The sequence below is a fragment of the Salmo salar genome, chromosome 25 (genome assembly GCF_965601325.2).
Source record: "Salmo salar chromosome 25, fSalSal1, whole genome shotgun sequence".
Classification (NCBI taxonomy): Eukaryota; Metazoa; Chordata; class Actinopteri; order Salmoniformes; family Salmonidae; genus Salmo; species Salmo salar.
Genome location: NC_138315.1, coordinates 12,816,676 through 12,839,649, shown reverse-complemented (window position 1 = coordinate 12,839,649; position 22,974 = coordinate 12,816,676). Strand labels below are relative to the sequence as shown.

The following is a 22,974-nucleotide window of genomic DNA, read 5'->3' as shown; positions in this document are numbered from 1 at the left end:
CTCTCTCTCTCTCTTTCACTCTCTCCCTGTCCCTCTCTCTCTCTTCTCACTCTCTCCCTCTTCCTCTCTTTCACTCTCTCCCTGTCCCTCTCTCTCTCTTTCACTCTCTCCTTGTCCCTCTCTCTCTCTTCTCACTCTCTCCTACCATCTTAATCTTACCCTCACAGTAATATCCTGCCTTTCTGACTCAACTTTGAGCACTGAAATTCTGCAAATTTACTGGATTGTAGGGATTGTGACAAAAACATTGTTCATCCTACACAACCCATTTATGCCCCCTCAGCTTCAGTCGGCAATGCACTTCTCTCATCTCTCCTGTCAGTCTTGGCCTTTGTTGAATGAAGTCATTATGGCACATGTAACATATGGATTTGAAAGGGTAAATCTGAGTTACAGCATCAGAGGCATCGTCAACAAAACATTGGATGAATCCCAAGGCAACGTCGGTTTCAATGACGTAAGACTCAATTGTTATGACTGTCATGTTCCAGCAGGAGAAATGGGGTGAAATTTGAATAGCAACATCTTTCTCCCATCACATACTAACAATGAGCTCAACATTTGTTAATGTCTAGACGTATAATAGCAATAGCTACAGTATAAAATGACAAACAAAGGCAACTCCTCCTGCTTTCGTCAGTGTGTCGGGGTACCATGAACCTGTATGCTATTCAATGATGCCTTGAGCATCAACAAACACCCAAACGCTAGTTTTGTTGACCCAACTAGCACCTTTGTGCTCACATGAGTCATGAGTCCAAATGCAGAGGTACCACATAAACGTCAAAATAAATGGGAAATCCCCATACAGTTCTGTAAACTCATCCTCAAGGCAAATGGCTTTCAGTGTCCCTGGATAGAAGCAGGTCATCACTTTATACCATGTGAGATTATCCTCCAGTATTGTGTGTCCGGGACCTAAGTTCCAACTTCACTCTAGTAGCCGTACCATGTTGGTTTTAAGTTCTATGAAACCACTGACACATGCAATATTACAGATGGGGCATAAATGCAACTACAGCACTGCAATACTATGTTTCCTTATTATAGTGGAACCCCATTACAGTTTTGATGTGAATCTGAGAGTATCGTTCCAATAACATGAAGGACATATCCACTCTGATCTCAAACAATCCCCTTACATGCAACAACTGGCACTTAATTTTCTCTGTACGGTACGTCCCTAATTGAATTTGATGATGATGGAATCACTTTCCTATAATTGAATCTAAGATGTGTCAGACATAAACCAACTACTCCATAAAGCTATTTAGGGACAACATAACTCTGTTGCAGATGATTTAAATGTAGAATTCCTAAAGTGTCTTCTCGGCTGTCACTCACCGAGAGAGAGTGAGAGAGTCAGAGAGAGAGAGAGAGAGAGAGAGGCGCAAACAGTCAGTGTCGTAAGTCAACAGGCTATATTTAGCATTTAATATTTAACTCAGTGCCACTGTTGTCGTGATATGAAAACAAAGTGGCATTATAATTGCAAATTGCTGAATGGAAGAACATTTCTGTTATTTAGAAAACAAATCGATGGAGAGAGGGTGTTTATTTTAGAACCGTTTGGATTCTATGGAACCGCTGATGGACGCAAACGGAGAATTGAGTCATTTTAAGTGACTAGCCAGCTCTAAATGGAATTTATTTGCCTAATCACCTGCCAATGACTGCAGTTCCCTTGCAATAGGCAGCCTCACTTTCCTGGATATTAGTATGAAAAAGCATGAACATTTTCATAACTCCTTCACATGTTTAACTCTTCAGATATCAACATGCATTTTTGCCTTTTATTGTGGTGAAGTTCCCTTACACTTTATAAAACCCTCGACAGCCAATGAAACAAAGAGAGCCACATCAGCAGAGCCCTGGAATTGAATTCAATGAAACTGCTCTGCTAATTCTAATTCAACCAACACGTCTGAGCAGCATCGCAAGTCAGAGTTTCTGTTATTCCCTGTCTTGTTCCAGGAATTATGGGGGATATAGAACATATGACAAAGATTCGACGTCTTCAAAGTTCACATAAGTCAATGAATGCAGTGTGGGTGCAGTTTTTCTGTGGGGGTGCGGTTATGAAACCTTTAATGGATAGAGATCTCAGCGACACCGCCGTTCTCAGGGCAGATGATAAAGGCAAATGGCAACCGGCTGCAAAGATCTCCTTGGTGATAAAGTGAAATTGGCTCAGTAGCGGTAAGTGCTGATTTAAGGGGCATAATGAGGATTTAGACTCTACTCCAGATCCACTGAGGATAATGGCATCAGGAGCTCTCATATTCATATCTATCTCATATATTATAAATAGCTTATTAAGATTCTGAACAAAGGCTTATCTCTGGATAGAGAATAGAATTAACTAACAGCAAGCTTGATATGATACTGCATTGAATTATATAATAAACTACTTTAGGTAACTCTATAAAGCCCAATCAAACTTATTCATATAGTACATTCAATAGATATTGTAACATATTATGTAATATCCCATAACAACTGGGCCTTTTTAATACATTTTGGTCTTCTACACAAGCCTTTTTTTATTTGTTTGACAGTGTCTGCAAAAAGCAAGCTACCCGTGTCCCATTAAATCAACGTGTCAAGAATTGCTCTTAGATCTTTATTCCTGAAGAGTTTGAGTATCATACAATGTCATTGATGGTTTTAGTAGGACCAGGTTCCATGGCATTGATTCAGTAAATATACTGGTAATGGGGCTGCTGCAGACCCTGTGGGTATATAAAGATTATAGTCATTAATAATAACATTATTGCTTTAAAGAGGGAGCATAATAGACTCTTAAGACAAAGGTGGTTACTTTTTCCTAAATATAGGTCCACCTCTAAATCTATATCTATGCGGTGACAGTTAACTCGAAATTTTGGTGCACATGTTTGAAATGAAATGTCGAATAAATAATCATTTGAACTTCAAAACGACTGTTTGAGAAGGCATACATGACCATGTGTTCAGTTGTTTTACTTCCATGTAAAAGAGGCATTGGACAGTACTGCTCAGGACATTTGCCTGAAATGCCATAAATGCTTACTGCCATGAATAGTGCCTTTAATAGTGTACTGTGTGTTGTGTAATGGTTATGTTGTGCTTATAAGGCGGTAGTATTGGCCCTTTCAACATAAGCGTTACCTTGAAAAGTAAGTTCACGTTGCTTAATAAGATTGTGCCCAGTTCCAATCTGTCATATGATGTGGACCATGCATTTGCAAATATAGATTGCATCGTCCAGCAACATACAGTATGCTTGCTGAACTAAGACATTTGTAAAATCTCACATGGTAAGATATCCTCCTATACATGAAATACCAAAAATACCGCCGTGAACAAACGTGGAAATGGAAACAAGGTAATATAGTAAAGGCTAAACATCTGTGTCTATTACCTTTGTCTAGCTAAGACAATAATAGTAGCATGCATTTAACAGAATGTTGCCACACAATTTTACATTAAACAACAAAAGCAGCCAACTCAAATCAAATGTATGTAGCCTTCTCTGCCGTAAATTAGACCCATGTAATATAGGTTTTCCATTTTGTAAACCATATGGCTTTGTGCAAATGTTCGGACCCATTGTAAGTAATGTCACTGTTCAAATCATCTCTGTAAAATAACACAGCAGTAAATGTCATGCCAGAAATTAGAGCGAATCTGTTTTGCATGCGGTTAGTGTATTGTACATGCCAGATTGTGCTAATCATACATTGTCCTGAAAAAATCAGAGGTCTTTCATCATAGCACGTATGCTTCCATCCTGGAACAAATGTTCTGTATTCCATCACCCCCCTTTATATAAGGTATATCTGTACGAATTTATACACTACATTTTCTTGAGTATAAGAATCATGTCTTTTAATAAATCTGAAATAATACAAGGGTTGGAATAAGGGTAGGGGTGTAATAAGTTAAAACGGGTTGCCCATTCTACGTGAAACGGTCGGAATTCATCTTTCTGAGTTTCGGGGGCAGGTGTCCGTCCATTCGGCCCCCTACCCCCCCTCCCCCCTGCATCCTTAGCAGCTTGGGGGGCAAGTCTGCCACGGATTGGCTGATGGGATCGGAGCTGATCTTGGAGACCATCTTGTTCATCTGTTTCTCATCGGAGACGCCGGGGACGGAGCTGATGCGCTGCAGCTTCATGGGCAGCTCCCCCATGCTCCCGGGGTAGATCATCTCCGAAGTGGTGGAGCTCATCCTCAGCAGCTTCCTAGGCATGGGCAGCCCGTCCCGTCCGCAGCCGCCCCCTTGCATCTTCTGCAGCTTGGACGGCAGCTTGGTGGTGGTGCTCTCCTTGTCCTCCAGGTTCTCCAGGCAGTCCATGGAGCTGTTCTTCCCTCCCTCGCCGCTGTTGCACAGGGACGGGGCCATGAGTGGAGAGGACATGAGCAGGTTTTCCTCCTGCTCCTTCACGCTGTATGGGGGAGTGTTGACCTCAAACGTGGCGTGGAACTGGGAGTAGTCCACCTTGAAGAACCCCTCCTCCAGGGAGATGACTGGGAAGAAACGATGTCCCCATAGAACCTCGTCCTCAGTGTAAGAAGTCCTCGCTTGGCAAGTCATCCCTGTCAAACACAGACAAAACAGGGAAACAAAAAGATCATGGTTAATTGGACTGATTATCATTATTGCAGGAAATGAACTTGATGACTTCGACTCTATGCAGAGAATTATGTCAGATTGTCTGTGCACAAGGCACACAAGGCTAACACTGTGGAGATGAAATATCTGACTAGCACAGCATTAAACAAACACTTCAGAATCAAAGAGCAACCCTTACTCAATTACATGCCTGGCGCAGTGCCAATTAAGTGTTCATAAAAGATTGTTTTCATTCAACAAACAATATCACTCACAAAATGAACTTGATTAATTAGTACGTATAACAGAGGACTTTTCCTACAAAATAACACTTATTTGATGCTCAGGATCCATACAACACTAATTCCTCAGTAATTTGAGAAAGAAGCAGAGAATAGCTGACTCAGTATTGGCCTAGAGGACATCCAGTAATGACTTATTAGATGAAAAGCACTCCCATATAACAATGTTTGCTTTCAGATATTTTCTCCTGTCTGACAAGGAAATAACTAAACCATTCTTTCTCCCCAATAACTCTAACGTAATTTAAAAAACACACAACCCAATTTCTTAATTGGTCATCATCTGTTATTGGTCATTCGCTATATTAGTGCTAAAATGATGCACTACTAAAGGTGTCACTTTTATGCACATTTGTAACGCGTATCTTCTTGCTCTCATTCATGTTTGAGCAGCAATACCGGGAGCCTGAAAATAAGCAACTACAAGCATTCATCTAATACATAATGCATACAGTACAGTGCACCCGAGCGGGATTCATTGTCTTTGGCGGAGTACAACATTAAAATGACTCTACATCTTTATTCCTAAAAGACTGTTTTCATTTTGCCTTTCATTGACAGGGAAACAATTGCTATTTCAGAGGCAGTGAATCGTGTTGACACTTTAAAACAGTTTCCCGAAATGAGTAGATGTCTTCTATCTAAGTGCTGGACCACAGGAAGCTTAGCAAAGACAAGGGTGCAATGGGTCCAATGGACTTTCCTGACAACTCATATCTCTTTGGGAAGTTAAAAGATGTATTACCATTCATGAGACTTCAAATTCCAAAATTCAACTATGTGGACACCCCTTCAAATGTGTGGATTCGGCTATTTCAGCCAATTTCTGCCCTGCTAGAGCTGCCCAGGTCAACTGTAAGTGCTGTTATTGTGAAGTGGAAACATCTAGGAGCAACAACGGCTCACCCGCGAAGTGGTAGGCCACACAAGCTCATAGAACATAGAACGGGACCACGAGTGCTATAGCGCGTAGCGTGTAAAAATCGTCAGTCCTCGGTTGCAACACTCAGTACCGAGTTCCAATCTGCCTCTGTTAGCAACGTAGCACAATAACTGTTCATCGGGAGCTTCATGAAATGGGTTTCCATGGCTGAGCAGCCGCACACAGCCGCCATTGTGGTGTAAAGCTCGCGTGGTGTAAAGCTCGCCTCCATTGGACTCTGGAACAGTGGAGTGAGCCGCTCTTGCTGTCTCTGCCTGGCTGGTTCCCCTCTCTCCACTGGGATTCTCTGCCTCTAACCCTATTACAGGGGCTGAGTCACTGGCTTACTGGTGCTCTTCCATGCCGTCCCTAGGATGGGTGCGTCACTTGAGTGGGTTGAGTCACTGACGTGGTCTTCCTGTCTGGGTTGGCGCCCCTCCTTGGGTTGTGCCGTGGCGGAGATCTTTGTGGGCTATACTCGGCCTTGTCTCAGGATGGTAAGTTGGTGGTTGAAGATATCCCTCTAGTGGTGTGGGGGCTGTGCTTTGGCAGAGTGGATGGGGTTATATCCTGCCTGTTTGGCCCTGTCCGGGGGTATCATCGGATTGGGCCACAGTGTCTCCTGACCCCTCCTGTCTCAGCCTCCAGTATTTATGCTGCAGTAGTTTATGTGTCGGGGGGCTAGGGTCAGTCTGTTATATCTGGAGTATTTCTCCTGTCTTATCCGGTGTCCTGTGTGAATTTAAGTATGCTCTCTCTAATTCTCTCTCTTTCTTTCTTTCTCTCTCTCGGAGGACCTGAGCCCTAGGACCATTCTTCAGGACTACCTGGCATGATGACTCCTTGCTGTCCCCAGTCCACCTGGCCGGTCTGCTGCTCCAGTTTCAACTGTTCTGCCTGCGGCTATGGAACCCTGACCTGTTCACTGGACGTGCTACCTGTCCCAGACCTGCTGTTTTTAACTCTCTAGAGACAGCAGGATCGGTAGAGATACTCTCAATGATCGGCTATGAAAAGCCAACTAACATTTACTCTTGAGGTGCTGACTTGTTGCACCCTCGACAACTACTGTGATTATTATTATTTGACCATACTGGTCATTTATGAACATTTGAACATCTTGGCCATGTTCTGTTATAATCTACACCCAGCACAGCCAGAAGAGGACTGGCCACCCCTCATAGTCTGGTTCCTCTCTAGGTTTCTTCCTAGGTTTTGGCCTTTCTAGGGAGTTTTTCCTAGCCACCGTGCTTCTACACCTGCATTGCTTGCTGTTTGGGGTTTTAGGCTGGGTTTCTGTACAGCACTTTGAGATATCAGCTGATGTAAGAAGGGCTATATAAATAAATGTGTTTTGATTTGATTTGAGTGTTGAATCACGCTTCACCATCTGGCAGTCTGACAGACGAATCTGGGTTTGGCAGATGCCAGGAGAATGCTACCTGCCCGAATGCATGGTGCCAACTGTAAAGTTTGGTGGAGGAGGTATAATGGTTTGGGGCTGTTTTTCATGGTTCGGGCTAGGCCCCTTAGTTACAGTGAAGAGAAATCTTAATGCTACTGCATACACTGACATTCTAGACCGTTCTGTACTTCCAACTTTGTGGCAACACTTTGGGGAAGGCCCTTTCTTGCTTCAGCATGACAATGCCCTCGTGCACAAAGTGAGGTCCATATAGAAATGGTTTGTCGAGATCGGTGTGGAAGAACTTGACTGGCCTGCACAGAGGTCTGACCTCAACCCCACCGAACACCCTTGGGATGAATTGGAAAGCCGACTGCGAGCCAGGCCTAATCGCCCTACATCAGTGGCCGACCTCACTAATGCTCGTGGCTGAATGGAAGCAAGTCTCCGCAGCAATGTTCCAACATCTAGTGGAAAGCCTTCCCAGAAGAGTGGAGGCTGTTTTTGTAGCAAAGGGAGGACCAAATCCATATTAATGCCCATGATTTTGGAATTAGATACTTTTGGCCATGTGGTGTAGATAAGATAGGTCATATGAGACAGGTTTCTGCTATAATCTTTTAGCAAGCTCAGTGTGGTCAGCCATGCTGCCATCAAGGCTCAGTGAAGGAAAGTTTAAAGTTTACAAGGTTCAGTTCCATAGATTTAAGATATACTCGATCATGAGCACCAGGCATCATGAATGCTTAATAAACAATCCACTCATATCCCCGTAAACAAATGAATATAATGAGGGTTGAATGATGAGGTTTGAATTAATGAGCCGCAACATGAATTTGTTTTACATAAAGCTACGGGTTCATCTTCAGGATAACCCTCTCGTCCCTGTTATTCGGCAGATGCTATCGTAATTACTGTTACATGATCTGATTACTTTGCATTGTATCAATTCACCCTGAGCAGAGCTCCATGCAACAACCTTTTGTACATTTGGATGTCTAGGAAAACATGGCTACGGAAGGCAGTATTTTACACAGCCGCCCCATAATTAATTTCATGAATTCATTAACAAAAACGAATTATAACAGAGATGAGATCAACATCTTAACATTTTTCAGTCCAGAACATTGAACTGAGCCACTTCTTACATTTCCTTTTAACTAAGTACGCAAGCTATAAAAATACTGGAACCACTTGTGTTCTTGGAGCCTTGTTCAAGTCCATTAGAAGCTGAGTGGTTGCCCTGATATAAATATCACACATTGTATATTAACTACTAGCCTAATAGTTTAAAAATGTTCATGCCGCAATAAATGAATCAGAACTCTTAAGGAATTAATTAATAAGCGTTCAAAGAAACGAAAGATCATGTTACAGTAGGTATTGTTTATCTTTAATTGAAGCTATGATCATCTGTGTTTCTGCCACTGTTTCCACGGTCCATGCAATAACCGCTGATAACAGCTTTTAACAGTCACAGTCAAGTCACAGATGTGCCCAAGGGTACATTGAGTACGGTCAGGGTATTCTGAGTATTATTTCTGCCCCATCGCTCTGCAGTTCTGAGTGCTTTCGTGTCGAGTGCTCTATCGTCCCTCTAACCACTCTGCCATCGATGCAAATGGATTCGAAAATCAAATCAAACACTTATCATTTAAATAGTATCTTCCTTTTAAAACTCACCGGACTGTGATTGATCAATTTGAAGTAAGAAGTTCAACAACAGGTTGAAACTGAGTGGAATACATGATCCTAGTGGATGTTGTTTCAAAGCCTAAAAGAACGAAATGGACAGTGCTTTCTAAGGTGATGATTAATTCAAAACACCCATATGCATGTTAGAGCTTATGCATACCCATAGGCCTACAGTTGAAGTTGGAAGTTTACATAAACTTAGGTTGGAGTCATTAAAACTCGTTTTCAACCACTCCACAAATTTCTTGATAACAAACTATAGTTTTGGCAAGTTGGTGAGGACATCTACTTTGTGCATGACACAAATGTTTTTTTCCAACAATTGTTTACAGAGAGATTATTTCACTTATAATTCACTGTATCACAATTCCAGTGGGTCAGAAGTTTACATACATTAAGTTGACTGTGCCTTTAAACAGCTTGGAAAATTCCAGAACATGATGTCATGGCTTTAGAAGCTTCTGATAGGCTAATTGACATCATTTGAGTCAATTGGAATGGTGCCTGTGGATGTATTTCAAGGCCTACCTTCAAACTCAGTGCCTCTTTGCTTGACATCATGGGAAAATCAAAAGAAATCAGCCAAGACCTCAGAAAACAAATTGTAGGCATCCACAAGTCTGGTTCATCCTTGGGAGCAATTTACAAATGCCTGAAGTTACCATGTTCATCTGTACAAACAATAGTACGCAAGTATAAACACCATGGGACCACGCAGCCGTCATACCGCTCAGGAAGGAGATGCGTTCTGTCTCCTAGAGATGAACATACTTTGGTGCGAAAAGTGCAAATCAATCCCAGAACAACATCAAAGGACCTTGTGAAGATGCTGGAGTAAACAGGTACAAAAGTATTTATATCCACAGTAAAACGAGTCCTATATCGACATAACCTGAAAGGCCGCTCAGCAAGAAAGAAGCCACTGCTCCAAAACCGCCATAAAAAAGCCAGACTTCGGGTTGCAACTGCACAAAGATCATACTTTTTGGAGAAATGTCCTCTGGTCTGATGAAACAAAAATAGAACTATTTGGCCATAATGACCATCATTATGTTTGGATGAAAAAGGGGCTTGCAAGCTGAAGAACCCCATCCTAACCGTGAAGCACAGGGGTGGCAGAATCATGTTGTGGGGTGCTTTGCTGCAGGAGGGACTGGTGCACTTCACAAAATAGATTGCATCATGAGGCAGGAAAATGATGTGGATATATTGAAGCAACATCTCAAGACATCAGTCAGGAAGTTAAAGCTTGGTCGCTAATGGATCTTCCAAATGGACAGTGACCCCAAGCATACTTCCAAAGTTGTGGCAAAATGGCTTAAGGACAACAAAGTCAAGGTATTGGAGTGGCCATCACAAAGCCCTGACCTCATACCCATAGAAAATGTGTGGGCAGAACTGAAAAAGCGTGTGCGAGCAAGGAGGCCTACAAACGTGACTCTGTTACACCAGCTCTGTCACGAGGAATGGGCCAAAATTCACCCAACTTATTGTGGAAGCTTGTGGAAGGCTACCCGAAACGTTTGACCCAAATTAAACAATTTAAAAGGCAATGCTACCAAATACTAATTGAGTGTATGTAAACTTCTGACCCACTGGGAATGTGATGAAAGAAATAAAAGCTGAAATAGATCATTCTCTCTACTATTATTCTGACATTTCACATTCTTAAAATGAAGTGGTGATCCTAACTCACCTAAGACAGGGAATTTTTACTATGATTAAATGTCAGGAATTTAGTTTAAATGTATTTGGCTAAAGTGTATGTAAACTTCCGACTTGAACTGTATGAGCACAAGCCCCCCAAAATCGGAATTAAACTGTCTTTGGTACTACATAATTGGTCTAGCCTATACTCCAAAATTAACCGCCTTTGAGTGTGGACTGTATTTTTATGCATGCTGGATGGACTGGTTACCTTATGCTGCGCTCTAAACTTTCTATCCATTCGTCTGGGAGAGAACATATAGGCCTAGGCGATGCTTTTTCATTGATTGTGCAGGGCAGCTTACAGAGTTTAGCCTACAATTTTAGTGAATTTGATTTTGAAAAGTAGGGCATTTTTTAAATATTTTCATAATTAATAGGCTGACACTTGACCTTTTTAGCTACAGAATATCTCACCACCATGCGTTTTCATCTCCTCCTCTCTCTCCTTCATTCCTTCTCGAGCGCACAAAGATAGGGGCTGTCAACAGTTGAATTAAATATGTTTCGTTGTGAAAACATGTTACTATAGATGTATATCCGGATAGATTTCACTTGGTTTCCCAAGTTAAGCACTGGGTAGCTGGTTGGAGAGCCCATGGCATACAGAGTTTGGGAGGAATATCACTTTTCGCACAGCGAGAGGCTGCATGTTCCTCAAACAGTGGTTGATGCATGGAGTGAAATAACCGGAGTAGCCTACGGGCGGGAAAGAGGCCTCCATTCGCTTTTTGAGTTATACCGATGTCTTTTTTTCCCCTGCCCTTGTTCTTGCCCATTTGATAATGGGCCATTCTAAATCTAAACTAATTCTACATATTTGTAAAGATTACAAGATGATCAGAACTGTGTGTGCAGCCTGACTCATTTCAGGAAACCACTTCACAGGAGAGCCATTTGAATGTAAACTTTATTTTTTTTAATCAAAATGCGTTTTTTTGGCAGAAATGCCTTCTGGAACATGTGAACTTTCATGTGCATTAATAACAAACTTGTATGCCATTTGTAAATATGACTAAAATTGTTAAATTACGAGCCTAGTTGGTTTAGCCACAGAAAAAGTCAGCAACCTTCCCGTTAGCCATGATTGGCTGAGATAATGTAGCACGCTTCTGTCTATAATATGAGCTGGTCAGTATGTGTAGGTAATCCTTTTGAACACGTTTTTTTTTTAAGATATCACGTAGTAGAACTGCATAAGAGTTGCGCTCCACTTTCTGGAGGACTGAGTTATGATAGCTTAGGTAGATGGAGAAAATTCTGGCGTTTGATTACAAATATGCATATGGAGTCGAAAAGAGAACACACAGAAGGCTGTTGTAAAACACCTGTCTCCGGATTACATCTTGAAATGAATGGCAACCATGGCATCCGTGACAGAGAGAGAGAAGCATACATCCATGTATACAAGTAAGGGAGTCTAGCTTGCTACATTTTCAGATATTACACGTTTCTAATTTTGTCAGAAAGTCGTTTTCATTTCAAGTTAAAGTGTACTGTTAGCTAGCTAGCTAATGTTAGCTGGCTGGCTGGCTAGCTAAGGTTACGTGTATGATATGTGTAATAATATTATTCGTATCTCAGCCATTTGCATTGCTAGTTATAGCCTAATCTTAGCTAACTAACATTGAACCTGGTTGGTTAGCTACCTGCAGATTCATGCAGGGTAGTAACATTAGGAGTTGGGATTATAATTAATTGTTTAGCTAGCTAGTTATATGTCTAAACAAAAGACTCCGCTATGCAAATAACTATTTCAATAGAATGTTTATGATGTCACTGCGACAACTGTCGATAGACGTAGCTGGTAAATTCGCTCTGGCTATCTACTCCGATTTCAGAGCACTCTCGTCTGAGTGTGCCAGAGCACAGAATAACTGACGAATTTACAAACACTCAATACCCGTTGAATAGGGCCGGCGTCAGTAAACGTTGGCAAAAAAACATAATTAAATTGTTGCAAGCAGCACAGTTGCAGTCACCAAAGCTCAAGATAACATAAAAACAGCCTAAGCAGCTCTGCTAGGGCGAGCAAAATGGTCAGAGTGAGCTGTTCTCTCATTTGTGTCTGGAAGTAGTTAGCAAGCTAGCCAACGTTAGCCAGTTAGTTTGGGTGCTTGACTGCTGTTGTTAGGTCAGAACGCTTGAATCAACCCTACTTTTTGGCCAGAGCGTCCAGTGTGCCTTCTGGACACTCCGAGACTGAAACGCTCTGAATTTACGAACGGCCAATCTGACAAAGCTCTGAATTTACGAACACCCAGAGCACACTCTGGCACACTAGATTAAATGTATGATTTTCTAGCTCCGAGTCTCTACTTTTATCCAACGTAAAAAACACAATTTCAAATTTTGCTACACAAGACCGAATCGAGCCAGTCAGTCACATATAAGCTCAACCCTCTAGCATTTGTGTAGACATGCCAAAACATGCTTCTTCAACACTGGTATTTTGCTTGAACCCTCAGTTATTCCTGCATAATTTTACCACCAATAACAGCTTGCCTACATTATCCAGATATGACACTTTTCTTCTAATATAATAACATATGCCATTTAGCAGACATTTTTTGTCAAGGCGACTTACATCAATGAGTGCATACATTTACATGTGTGTGGACCCAGCGGGAATTGAACCCACAACCCTGGCATAGGAAGCACCATGCTCAACCAACTGAGCCTCTCTGCTATATTAGTCAACAACACTGTAAGCTAAAAGTCACATCCCAAAGACTGCCAGAGAAACAGAACATATTAAAAATCAATATAACACACCACTTAATGGAACATAATCAGTAGAGGATATTAAAATATTGTGATAAAGTTCAACGGAACTGGCCCGGAGGGTGTGACAGGAGTTATTGAAGCCACAAATAAATAATTATGTTTCCTCCATTTATTCTGTAACATAATAATACTCAGTAATCTATAGTGATTGGCACACAATAAGGATAATCACACTGCTTATCTCAGATCAGATAATCGAACTTGGGATGATTCACTGTTGGGTAACTCTCTGTTTTCTAACCTGCATCCTATTGAGTGGCTTCATATTGGAGGAGAGCCTAGCTATTGTGTAAAAGCACCATCGACAGTATCACAAGAAGGTAATTTGGTGTTGTGTAAGTAGGTACCTTCCTGCATCCATATACTAAAAGTCATCAACAATCTCAGTGAAGAGGCTGCTCTGTGATTTCCCTTCCGTTGGGAAAAAGAAACAATTACAGACAAATTGCTATCATAACCATTTGGAAACAGGGAGGTGATATGAGTACAATTAAACACTGCAAAACATTTTTATTGTGAGCTTTAGAAGAGTAGAGAAAGCAATTGTAACAATGACAAGAAAAACATCAGAAATTGTGCTACATCTGTATAGAAAACAAGTGTGGTTGTTTTTGTTTTAATAAAACCTTACGTAATCGTCATACCTACCTGGAACTGCGTGTTTCTATGGAAACCAAATCTACCAACGATACGTGAGCATAAACACACTATATAAAGGCTATTTGGATCGTCACCTTTGAGTCCAACTCGAGGCAAATGTGGCGTACATACAATATCCAACACAAAAGTATATTTATTGTCTTTGACCATCCCAAGCGAAACAAACATCCTTAAAACCACTGGTTATATCACTCAGTACTGGATGATGCATCACGTCTCTAGTTCCTGACCACTCTGACCTGGTTTGATTGCCTGTATGCCCCTGATCTGTTCCAGCACATCACTTCTCCTCAAAGTGTGTTTGTTTTGGTCAAACCTTATATTGACTTATCAGTGATGTGATCTCATATTACAAATAGCATCTTTAATAAGCACATTGAAAGGTTCCTTTATTCTCATACATCTCTATTACCATCTGTCTTGCTCTTTCATCCTCACGGACACCGACTGTGCTCTGTGTACAGACCTCTCTTTGATTTTCCAATTTATACCCTGTAATGTGCACTGCTGGATAGACCGTCTGTCCCAAGTCCAAACACTTCTTCAAAGTCCCAAAGAAATATACCAATGGTAGGGTCAGCTTGTTTTAGAGCCATCTCAGCATATTGGGTAATATCACTTTACACCTACCCTAGCCAAGTTTTTCTCAACTCCACAATGTACATCACATCAATGGAGTTGAGAGCGGACGACTTTGGGCGGACTGAACCTCCTACTACATCGAGTCGCTGTCAGTCAATACTTGTAAAGAAGTAATTTCTTAAACCCGTGCTGTGTACCTCCGAGGTACACTCCGCCCCCAGTCGTCTCAACCCAACTCCACCAAGATGTACTGTACATATTGTGGAGTTGAGAAACCCAGCTACACCTACCCCAGTAATGCCTTCTGTGTATAAATTGGATATGGCCCCATCAATGTTACTGCAAGATTATTAATTAATGTAAAGAATATTGACCTTTAATTAGATGGTGAAATTAGAGGGCGATAATTCCAGGGACTGTTATAATTCCAGACTGGATTTGAAACGTGAAAAGTCCTGCAAAACACAGTACTGTTTTCATATCTAAGATTATTAGGCAAGAAAACGGAGCTGTGAAAAAAACCCACTAAAACTCCCTTCTTTTTCCAATTGGTGAATCTACAAGAAGCCAGGGGAATGTTGCTCTTCAAATTGAATATACGGTATCTTTCTGATGCAATAATGTGTTGCTATTGAGAGAGTATGAAGGGCAGAGGACGTTGATCTCTCTGAGGTTGTGTGTTTGGGAGTCTATCAAAGTGTCAGAGGAATAGATGCAGTCCTGCTGGATAATACTGAGTTAGCTTTTGTCATATAACAAAGTTGAACAGCAGCCAAGTCACTAAAGTGACTGGGAGATAAAACGGATTCTTTGGGTGCTGAGAATGGAAAGTGGACTAGCAGAAAGCTTGCCAGTAGTTTCTGCTTGATGGTGGCTCACTAAGCTTACTGGCATTCATGGAGCAGAGTCTCTAACATAAGCTTATCCAGAATATAGAAGCCACAGGAGCTGTTTTCTGTTTGCTGCATGGCTCAGTCATATGCTGGATATCAGGGGTGCACAACTCCATTGTCCTCAGACCTCGGGGACCAGAGTCCTGCATCCTGGCTGTAGATAGATACCTGTTTCATTCTCCCAGTTCTTACATATCAAAAAATCCATACACATAATTTGACTTCAGAAAGACAAAAAGTGCTTTTCTGAGCTTGTTTTACAAAACACCCACAACAACCTGCATTTTTGGGGAAAACGATGAAATGCAAATGGTGCTACGAATTGTCATATTTATGCAAATAGAGGATTGTTTGTTATTCAGATTAGCATGTTTCTGCACTTCGACACCCACAGCCCAAGTCAGTGAGAGAAAGGTGGGCGTAAGGAGTCCTCCCCGACCTCTAAATTATATCACAGACAAGGATCTGCAGATGTAAGACAACCTCTCACAAACACACACATGCACACAGCCACACACACACACACACACCCCCCCCCCGCACTCATCCACCCACCCTCACTCACCAGTATATGGCTGTCAGCACAGTCCCCTGACATAGTAGCAGGGCTTTAGAGGCAACTGAAGTGTTTTGTATGAGAAAAAAACGCTAGCAGAAGCAAGAATGGGAATCTGGACCGTGAATAGAGAATCACGACTCAACCCTCTTGTCCTTGTATCGGAGCACTGTTCAGATCATTTTGGGAATAAATGACATTAACATACGAATGCTTTAATATTTACAAAACAGTGAGCGGCAACAATTAAATACCAATTCATCATGTTGAAGGTTGTTGCTGGAAAGCAGAAGAATACATCCCTGCTTGACTACTTTTTTATTAAAGAGATGCACTAAGCTAGAGCAGTATGGAGAAGCAAACTGACAGAGGGAATCGGCATCCAATAGATGCCCTCTTTAAAGAGTGTAGCACCTATTTCTCAATGCCAAAAACACATATAATAGTAACTTTGATCACCCCAAGAAAACATTCCCAAATGTTAACAAACTCTTAAATCAACGTTTATAATATTGTAATGTGGTTCTTAAAGTTGGGTTTGAGGTTTTCTCCAAATCAGCTCTCAACTTTGGAAACAACCCCATAACGTCCTATGGTCTGTGTCACACATTTGGGAAATACAAATCCATGTGTAGTAGAGTGATGTTGTTCCCCTAGATTATGCACCAAGTTGCACGCAAGGACAGTTCAAGTAGGCCAGGTCAAGAGGGGATGTTAATAAGTTAATAACAATAATAATAATTCAATGTGTTTTCTTTATTTAATTACAGCAGCATAGTTAATGTTATTTTTCGGTGTACAAACATTTTTTGATATCTATATTGTAAATACACCTAATTGTAAAAGTTTGTATATTTTGGTTTGGTCCATCGCGGGTTATCCGTACTTACGGACCCTTTTATCGTTCTCTTTTGGCCGGACCTTCAGCTAGCAAGGTGCCCGAGAGCTGTGACTGCACCGAGGGCTAACATATTGTGTGTTGTCTCTTCGTGTGCAGGACCAATAAACATGATTCAACCATCATAATTCCAGTTGTGGCAGTGTCCTGATTAAAAGTACACAACGCAGAACGAACCACGCTACACATGCTCACCCTAAACTACACTTAGAAATGGTGGTGATATGTGAACGCTTCCATACAGCCATTACACAGTAGGTAGTTTAAAGCATAGCACAGAGAATTTTAGACCGAGCTATACTTGGCGATACCTATTCAATTCCCCCACTTGGAAGACAACACGTCTTCGAAACTTCCATGTCTAGTTACAGGCGGTTCGTTTGACTTTATAAATTGTCTTGCTAGTCAGGAATTGAGAAAGTATCAATTTCCGATGGTTTCTGAACACTATGATTTGTTTACAAGCATGATAGCTGTATTTTTAGTCTGATTTACGCAGCTTGTCTGCCATTGGCCTATCAGCGTTTCTCAACTAGTTCAAAGCACAAACGCATCCAACTGGTATTTACGACATCACAACTGGTATTTACGACATCACAACTGCTAAATTCCCAGCTCCCACTTGGTTCCGAACGCATAACTAGTTTGAATACGTGTGGGTTTCTCCGTAAGCGTAAAAAACAGTAACAGAATCAAGCTAGCAATTGCATTTTTATCCATCATCTTTTTTTTTTGTCAAAGTTTTAGACCATTCAATTTAAAACTTTTTATGAAGTGGGATACATTTGTGAGAATGAGGCGGACATTTCATCCCTGAGAATTTCAACTGCTGTCAACAATCGAAGGAGTGCTTCAGCAAGAGGTTGCTTCGGTGGATGCTGTCCCTACCACCAATGTGACTTCTAAAGCATCTCAATCAGCAGCACTGAGCATTATCATGGGCTTATGTGAGCATGGAGGTGAACCGGGTAAGCGAAAGAGCTAGCTTGCTACCTCTATGCTAACGTTATATGGCGCATTAAGTTAACGTCTTCCATCTAAATAACTGATGAAACTAAAGAAATGCAAAACATGTCTGCCAGTTGTTGGTAGCTAAATGCTGGTCATTATAGCTTGATGTCCACAATGTGGGCCATATAGCCTCTGCTGATAGTAATATACAAGCCTATGAGTACCGTCTTAACGAGCCCAATAATGGACTAAAGGAACCTAACGTTACTCCTAGGTGTACCTGTGCTATTTAGCTATCTGCCGTTAGTTTTTTTCGTAAACAAGCACTGTAACATGGAAATATGGCTTTGTGGGAACCCTAACACTATAAAGGTGTGTAGTAATTGTAGCTATTTAAAATATATATTTATTTATCTCATATGAAAGATACGTTCCTTATGTTTCCAAAACCATGCCGCAAGCGACGCGTTTTAATGTTCAGAATGAGCGTCGGGCCTCTTAACTCCCCCGGCCAGAAGATACTATAGTCAAGACGCTAAAGATGGTTAGCGTATATGAATGGGTTAAGTACTAACGCCCCAAACAGGATAACACAGGACTGTCTGATAGCACGACCAGCTATATAAAGCCCTGAACCTGTGCAGTTTACTGGCTTTGTTAGCAAGCTATATAAAGCTGATCATTACAAAAGATCTACCTGGTTTCTTTCGACGAATCACTGCTATTTTCGACATATTATACTAAACAAAAATATATACACAACAATCTCAAAGGTTTTACTGAGTTAGTTCATATAAGGACATCAGTCAATTGAAATTAATGAATTAGGCCCCAATCTATGGATTTCACATGACTGGGCAGGGGTGCAGCCATGGAGGGCATAGTCCCACCCACTTGGGAGCCAGGCCTAGCCAATCAGGATTTTTTCCCCATAAAAGGCTTTATTACAGACAGAAATACTCCTCAGCACCCCTCTGACAACAGCTGAGGACATTCCTGCAGTCAGCATGCCTATTGAACACTCCCTAAAAACTTGAGACATCTGTGGCATTGTGTTGTGTGACAAAACTGCACATTCTAAAGTGGCCTTTTTATTGTCCCCAGAACAAGATGCACCTGTGTAATGATCATGCTGTTTAATCAACTTATTGATATACCACATCTGTCAGGTGGAGGAATTATCTTGGCAAAGGATAAATGCTCATTAACAGGGATGTAAACAAATTTATGGCCAAAATTTGAGAGAAACAAGCTTTTTGTGCGTATGGAAAATTTCAGGAATTTTTTTATTTCAGCTCATGAAACAAACACATTACATGGTGCATTTTATATTTTTGTTCAGTGTACTTTAGCTATAATTGTCAGTTTCTATTTCGTTTGCCAGCAATCACGATAGATAAAAGCCAGCTTATGTTAGCTGTACCATTTGAAGGTTAGCTATATTTAATGCAAAATCAATAGTTTTAGCAGTTTATTTTCTATTTCACATTTCATTGTCGTTACACAAATAACATTTAGAATCAATATTGTCAGTGTTGGTCATTTTCGTTAGGCGCCAGCTTACCATGTACAGTAGGCTACAGAAATTCCGATCTTGTGCTCGGGCCTTTCCATCAGTCTTTGTGGTTTTTATTTGCGGGGAGCATAAATTGTATACTAACAAATAATTAGAACCCATGTATTTTCAATAATGTACAGCACCAACTACATACATATCTGATAGGGTCCATTATCTGCTACCTGGCTTTTAATGGAGAAGGAACAGTTGAATTCACAGGACATACAGTAACAATACTCTGCCCAGTACAGTACTTTGGGTTCCTAACAACTGAATGGTCACCCTTTTTTTAACAAAACGCCTGAAAGGACACAACACATGGTGACTATTTGAGGATGAAAAATAAATCAAATTATGAAACGGATACATCTATTATGGGAACAATTCCGATCTGTTAGACAAATCTGTTTCTATGGTGACCACCATCAAAATATACTGTATGCTGAGAAGGGAAAAAAAATGTAGCTTTTAGGGACGTGCTTTTTCCTTTCATTCTTCGTAGATGAATCTAAATCTGTTGTAATACTGTTTTAGTATTTAATCAATTAAGGTTGCGTCTCGAGCTTTCAGCTCAGATGTTTATTCCACATGTGCTGTACAACATGCGCCAGGCAAAATGTGTGCAAGAAAAACACAGAGAAGGAAATTCACTGGCTGAGAATAAAATGGTGTTGAAATGTACTGCTATGGGGGATGGGTGTTGAGGGAGCCAAAATGCTCAGGCAATAACATCAGTGTGGAGGTAAACAGCAGAGCAGAGAGGAGCAGAGCAGGGGCTGTGAGAGAGAGAGGAGATTGCCATCGCCTGCCAAGCCTCTACACAGGGTGAGGTGACAGACCAGGCGCAGGAACATAAGGCTGTACACAACAGCAAGACCACTAACAAGCAGGGGGAAAAAAACTGACATTATCAAGGAAAAACGTGTGTTGGTGAGGAATAGGAGATGGGGAGGATGGGCAAAAAGCTGCTATAAAGAGAAGCAGGATAACACAATGGACAAGGGAGTGGGTTTGGGAAGTAAATCTCAGTAACCCACTTCCCTCTATTTAACCCTAGCCGGGAGTCGTTCAAAACGGGATATTGCATATTCAGTTATGCTTGTGTTTTCTTACTATGGGTTGAGTGAGATCCAGTACCCCACAGCATGTCAATAAGACAGAAATAGAAAACAGACATCCCCCAAAGATTGTCTTGCTAGAAGCGCCTCCAAACTCCAAAGAACAAAATGTAAATGTGGCTATGTGTGTTTAGACCGAGATCGATTAACGTGGACTTCAGGGACACTCAGACGCTAGCGATCAATACTGCACAGTGACCAACAAAAATAAAAGCAGAGCACAACCTTTATTACTTTGCGATAACAGACAGTTAATGAGGAGCCACAATCTTCAGTCAGTTTTGACCAAGCTCTAGGCTACCCATCCTTCCTTAGTGATTATTTAATATAACCAAGATCCTTGTCTGGTTCCATTTAGTTCTGGATGGTGAAAGTCGCAACATGATACCTCTAAGTGACACTTTATGTAGGCACTATATCCAGTAACATTTGCAATACTACTATACACAATACATTTGTTTTAGACTTGCATATTAAGTCCAAAACACATGCAAGATACAATTATTTCCAACTCTAAGTAGCGTGATGACGACTCTGTTCCACACATCATGGCCTGACCATTACAAGTTACTTTGGATGTAGCGGCATCACCAAATGAGTTCAGCTCAGGTCTGCAACCGCCACACCCCTTCCTCCATCCCATGATTTATTACAGTTCAACTGAGACCTGACAAATCCCCAAAGACACAATTACCTTGTTTTCCCTTGGGAAGCAAACACAGTTCATCTGAAGGGGATAATGAATACTCCATGTCATAGCTTGTTCAACAAAATGTCCATTATGTGGAGTTCATCCCTGGTGAAATTACTATATAGTCAGGAAATGTAAAGCTCTCTAGTGTGTTGTCTCCAGTGCTTCAGTGCTAGCCTCTCTACACTGGTTTCCTGTAAAGGCTAGGGCTGATTTTGAAGGTTTTACTACTAACCTTCAAAGCATTACATGGGCTTGCTCCTACCAATCTCTCCGATTTGGTCCTGCCGTACATACCTACACGTACGCTATGATCACAAGACGCAGGCCTCCTTATTGTCCCTAGAATTTCCAAGTAAACAGCTGGAGGCAGGGCTTTCTCCTATAGAGCTCTATTTTTATGGAATGGTCTGCCTATCCATGTGAGAGACGCAGACTCGGTCTCAACCTTTAAGTTTTTAATGAAGACTCATCTCTTCAGTAGGTCCTATGATTGAGTGTAGTATGGCCCAGGGGTGTGAAGGTGAACGGAAAGGCACTGGAGCAACGAACCGCTCTTGCTGTCTCTGACTGGCAGGTTCCCCTCTCGCCACTGGGATTCTCTGCCTCTAACCCTATTACGGGGGCTGAGTCACTGGCTTACTGATGCTCTTCCATCCCGTCCCTAGGAGGGGTGCGTCATTTGAGTGGGTTGAGTCACTGACGTGATCTTCCTGTCCGGGTTTGGCGCCACTCTCGGGTTCGTGCCGTGGGGGAGATCTTTGTGGGCTATACTCAGCCTTGTCTCAGTGTAGTAAGTTTGCGGTTTGACGATATCCCTCTAGTGGTGAGGGGGCTGTGCTTTGGCAAAGTGGGTGGGGTTATATCCTGCCTGGATGGCCCTGTTCGGGGGCCACAGTGTCTCCCGACCCCTCCTGTCTCAGCCTCCAGTATTTATGCTGCAATAGTTTGTGTTGGGGGGCTATTGTCAGTCTTATGTCTGTAGTATTTCTCCTGTCTTACTTATCTGGTGTCCTGTGTGAATTAAGTATGCTCCCTCTAATTCTCTCCCTCCCCTTCCGGAGGACCTGAGCTCTGGGACCATGCCTCAGGACTACCTGGCCTGATGACTCCTGGCTGTCCCAGTCCAGCTGGTCGTGCAGCTGCTCCAGTTTCAACTGTTCTGCCTGCGGCTATGGAACCCTGACCTGTTCACCGAACGTGCTACCTTGGTCCGGACCTGCTGTTTTAGACTCTCACTCACTCACTCACTCACTCACTCACTCACTCACTCACTCACTCACTCACTCACTCACTCACTCACTCACTCACTCACCTGCTCTCTCTAACTCTGAATGCTCGGCTATGAAGTCGACTGACATTTATTCCCGAGGTGCTGACCTGTTGCACCGTCTACAACCACTGTGATTATTATTATTTGACCCTGCTGGTCATCTATGAACGTTTGAACATCTTGGCCATGTACTGTTATAATCTCAACCCGGCACAGCCAGAAGAGGACTGGCCACTACTCAGAGCCTGTTTCCTCACTAGGTTTCTTCCTAGGTTCCTGTCTTTCTAGGGAGTTTTTCCTAGTCACCGTGCTTCTACATCTGCATTGCTTGCAGTTTGGGATTTTAGGCTGGGTTTCTGTATAACACTTTGTGACATTGG

The 22,974-nt window shown here is 41.8% G+C and overlaps 1 protein-coding gene across 1 annotated transcript in view; it reads right to left on the bottom strand.

Annotated features, from left to right (window-relative positions):
• Positions 1–3,052: 3,052 nt before the first annotated feature.
• Positions 3,053–22,974, bottom strand: part of LOC106586167 (G protein-activated inward rectifier potassium channel 1) — a 35,687-nt gene continuing 15,765 nt past the window's right edge. The window contains exon 3 of the mRNA XM_014173099.3: positions 3,053–4,580. Within this exon, the coding sequence (XP_014028574.1) occupies positions 3,943–4,580 (638 nt within the window). The 3' untranslated portion in view covers positions 3,053–3,942. The remainder of the gene's footprint in view (positions 4,581–22,974) is intronic.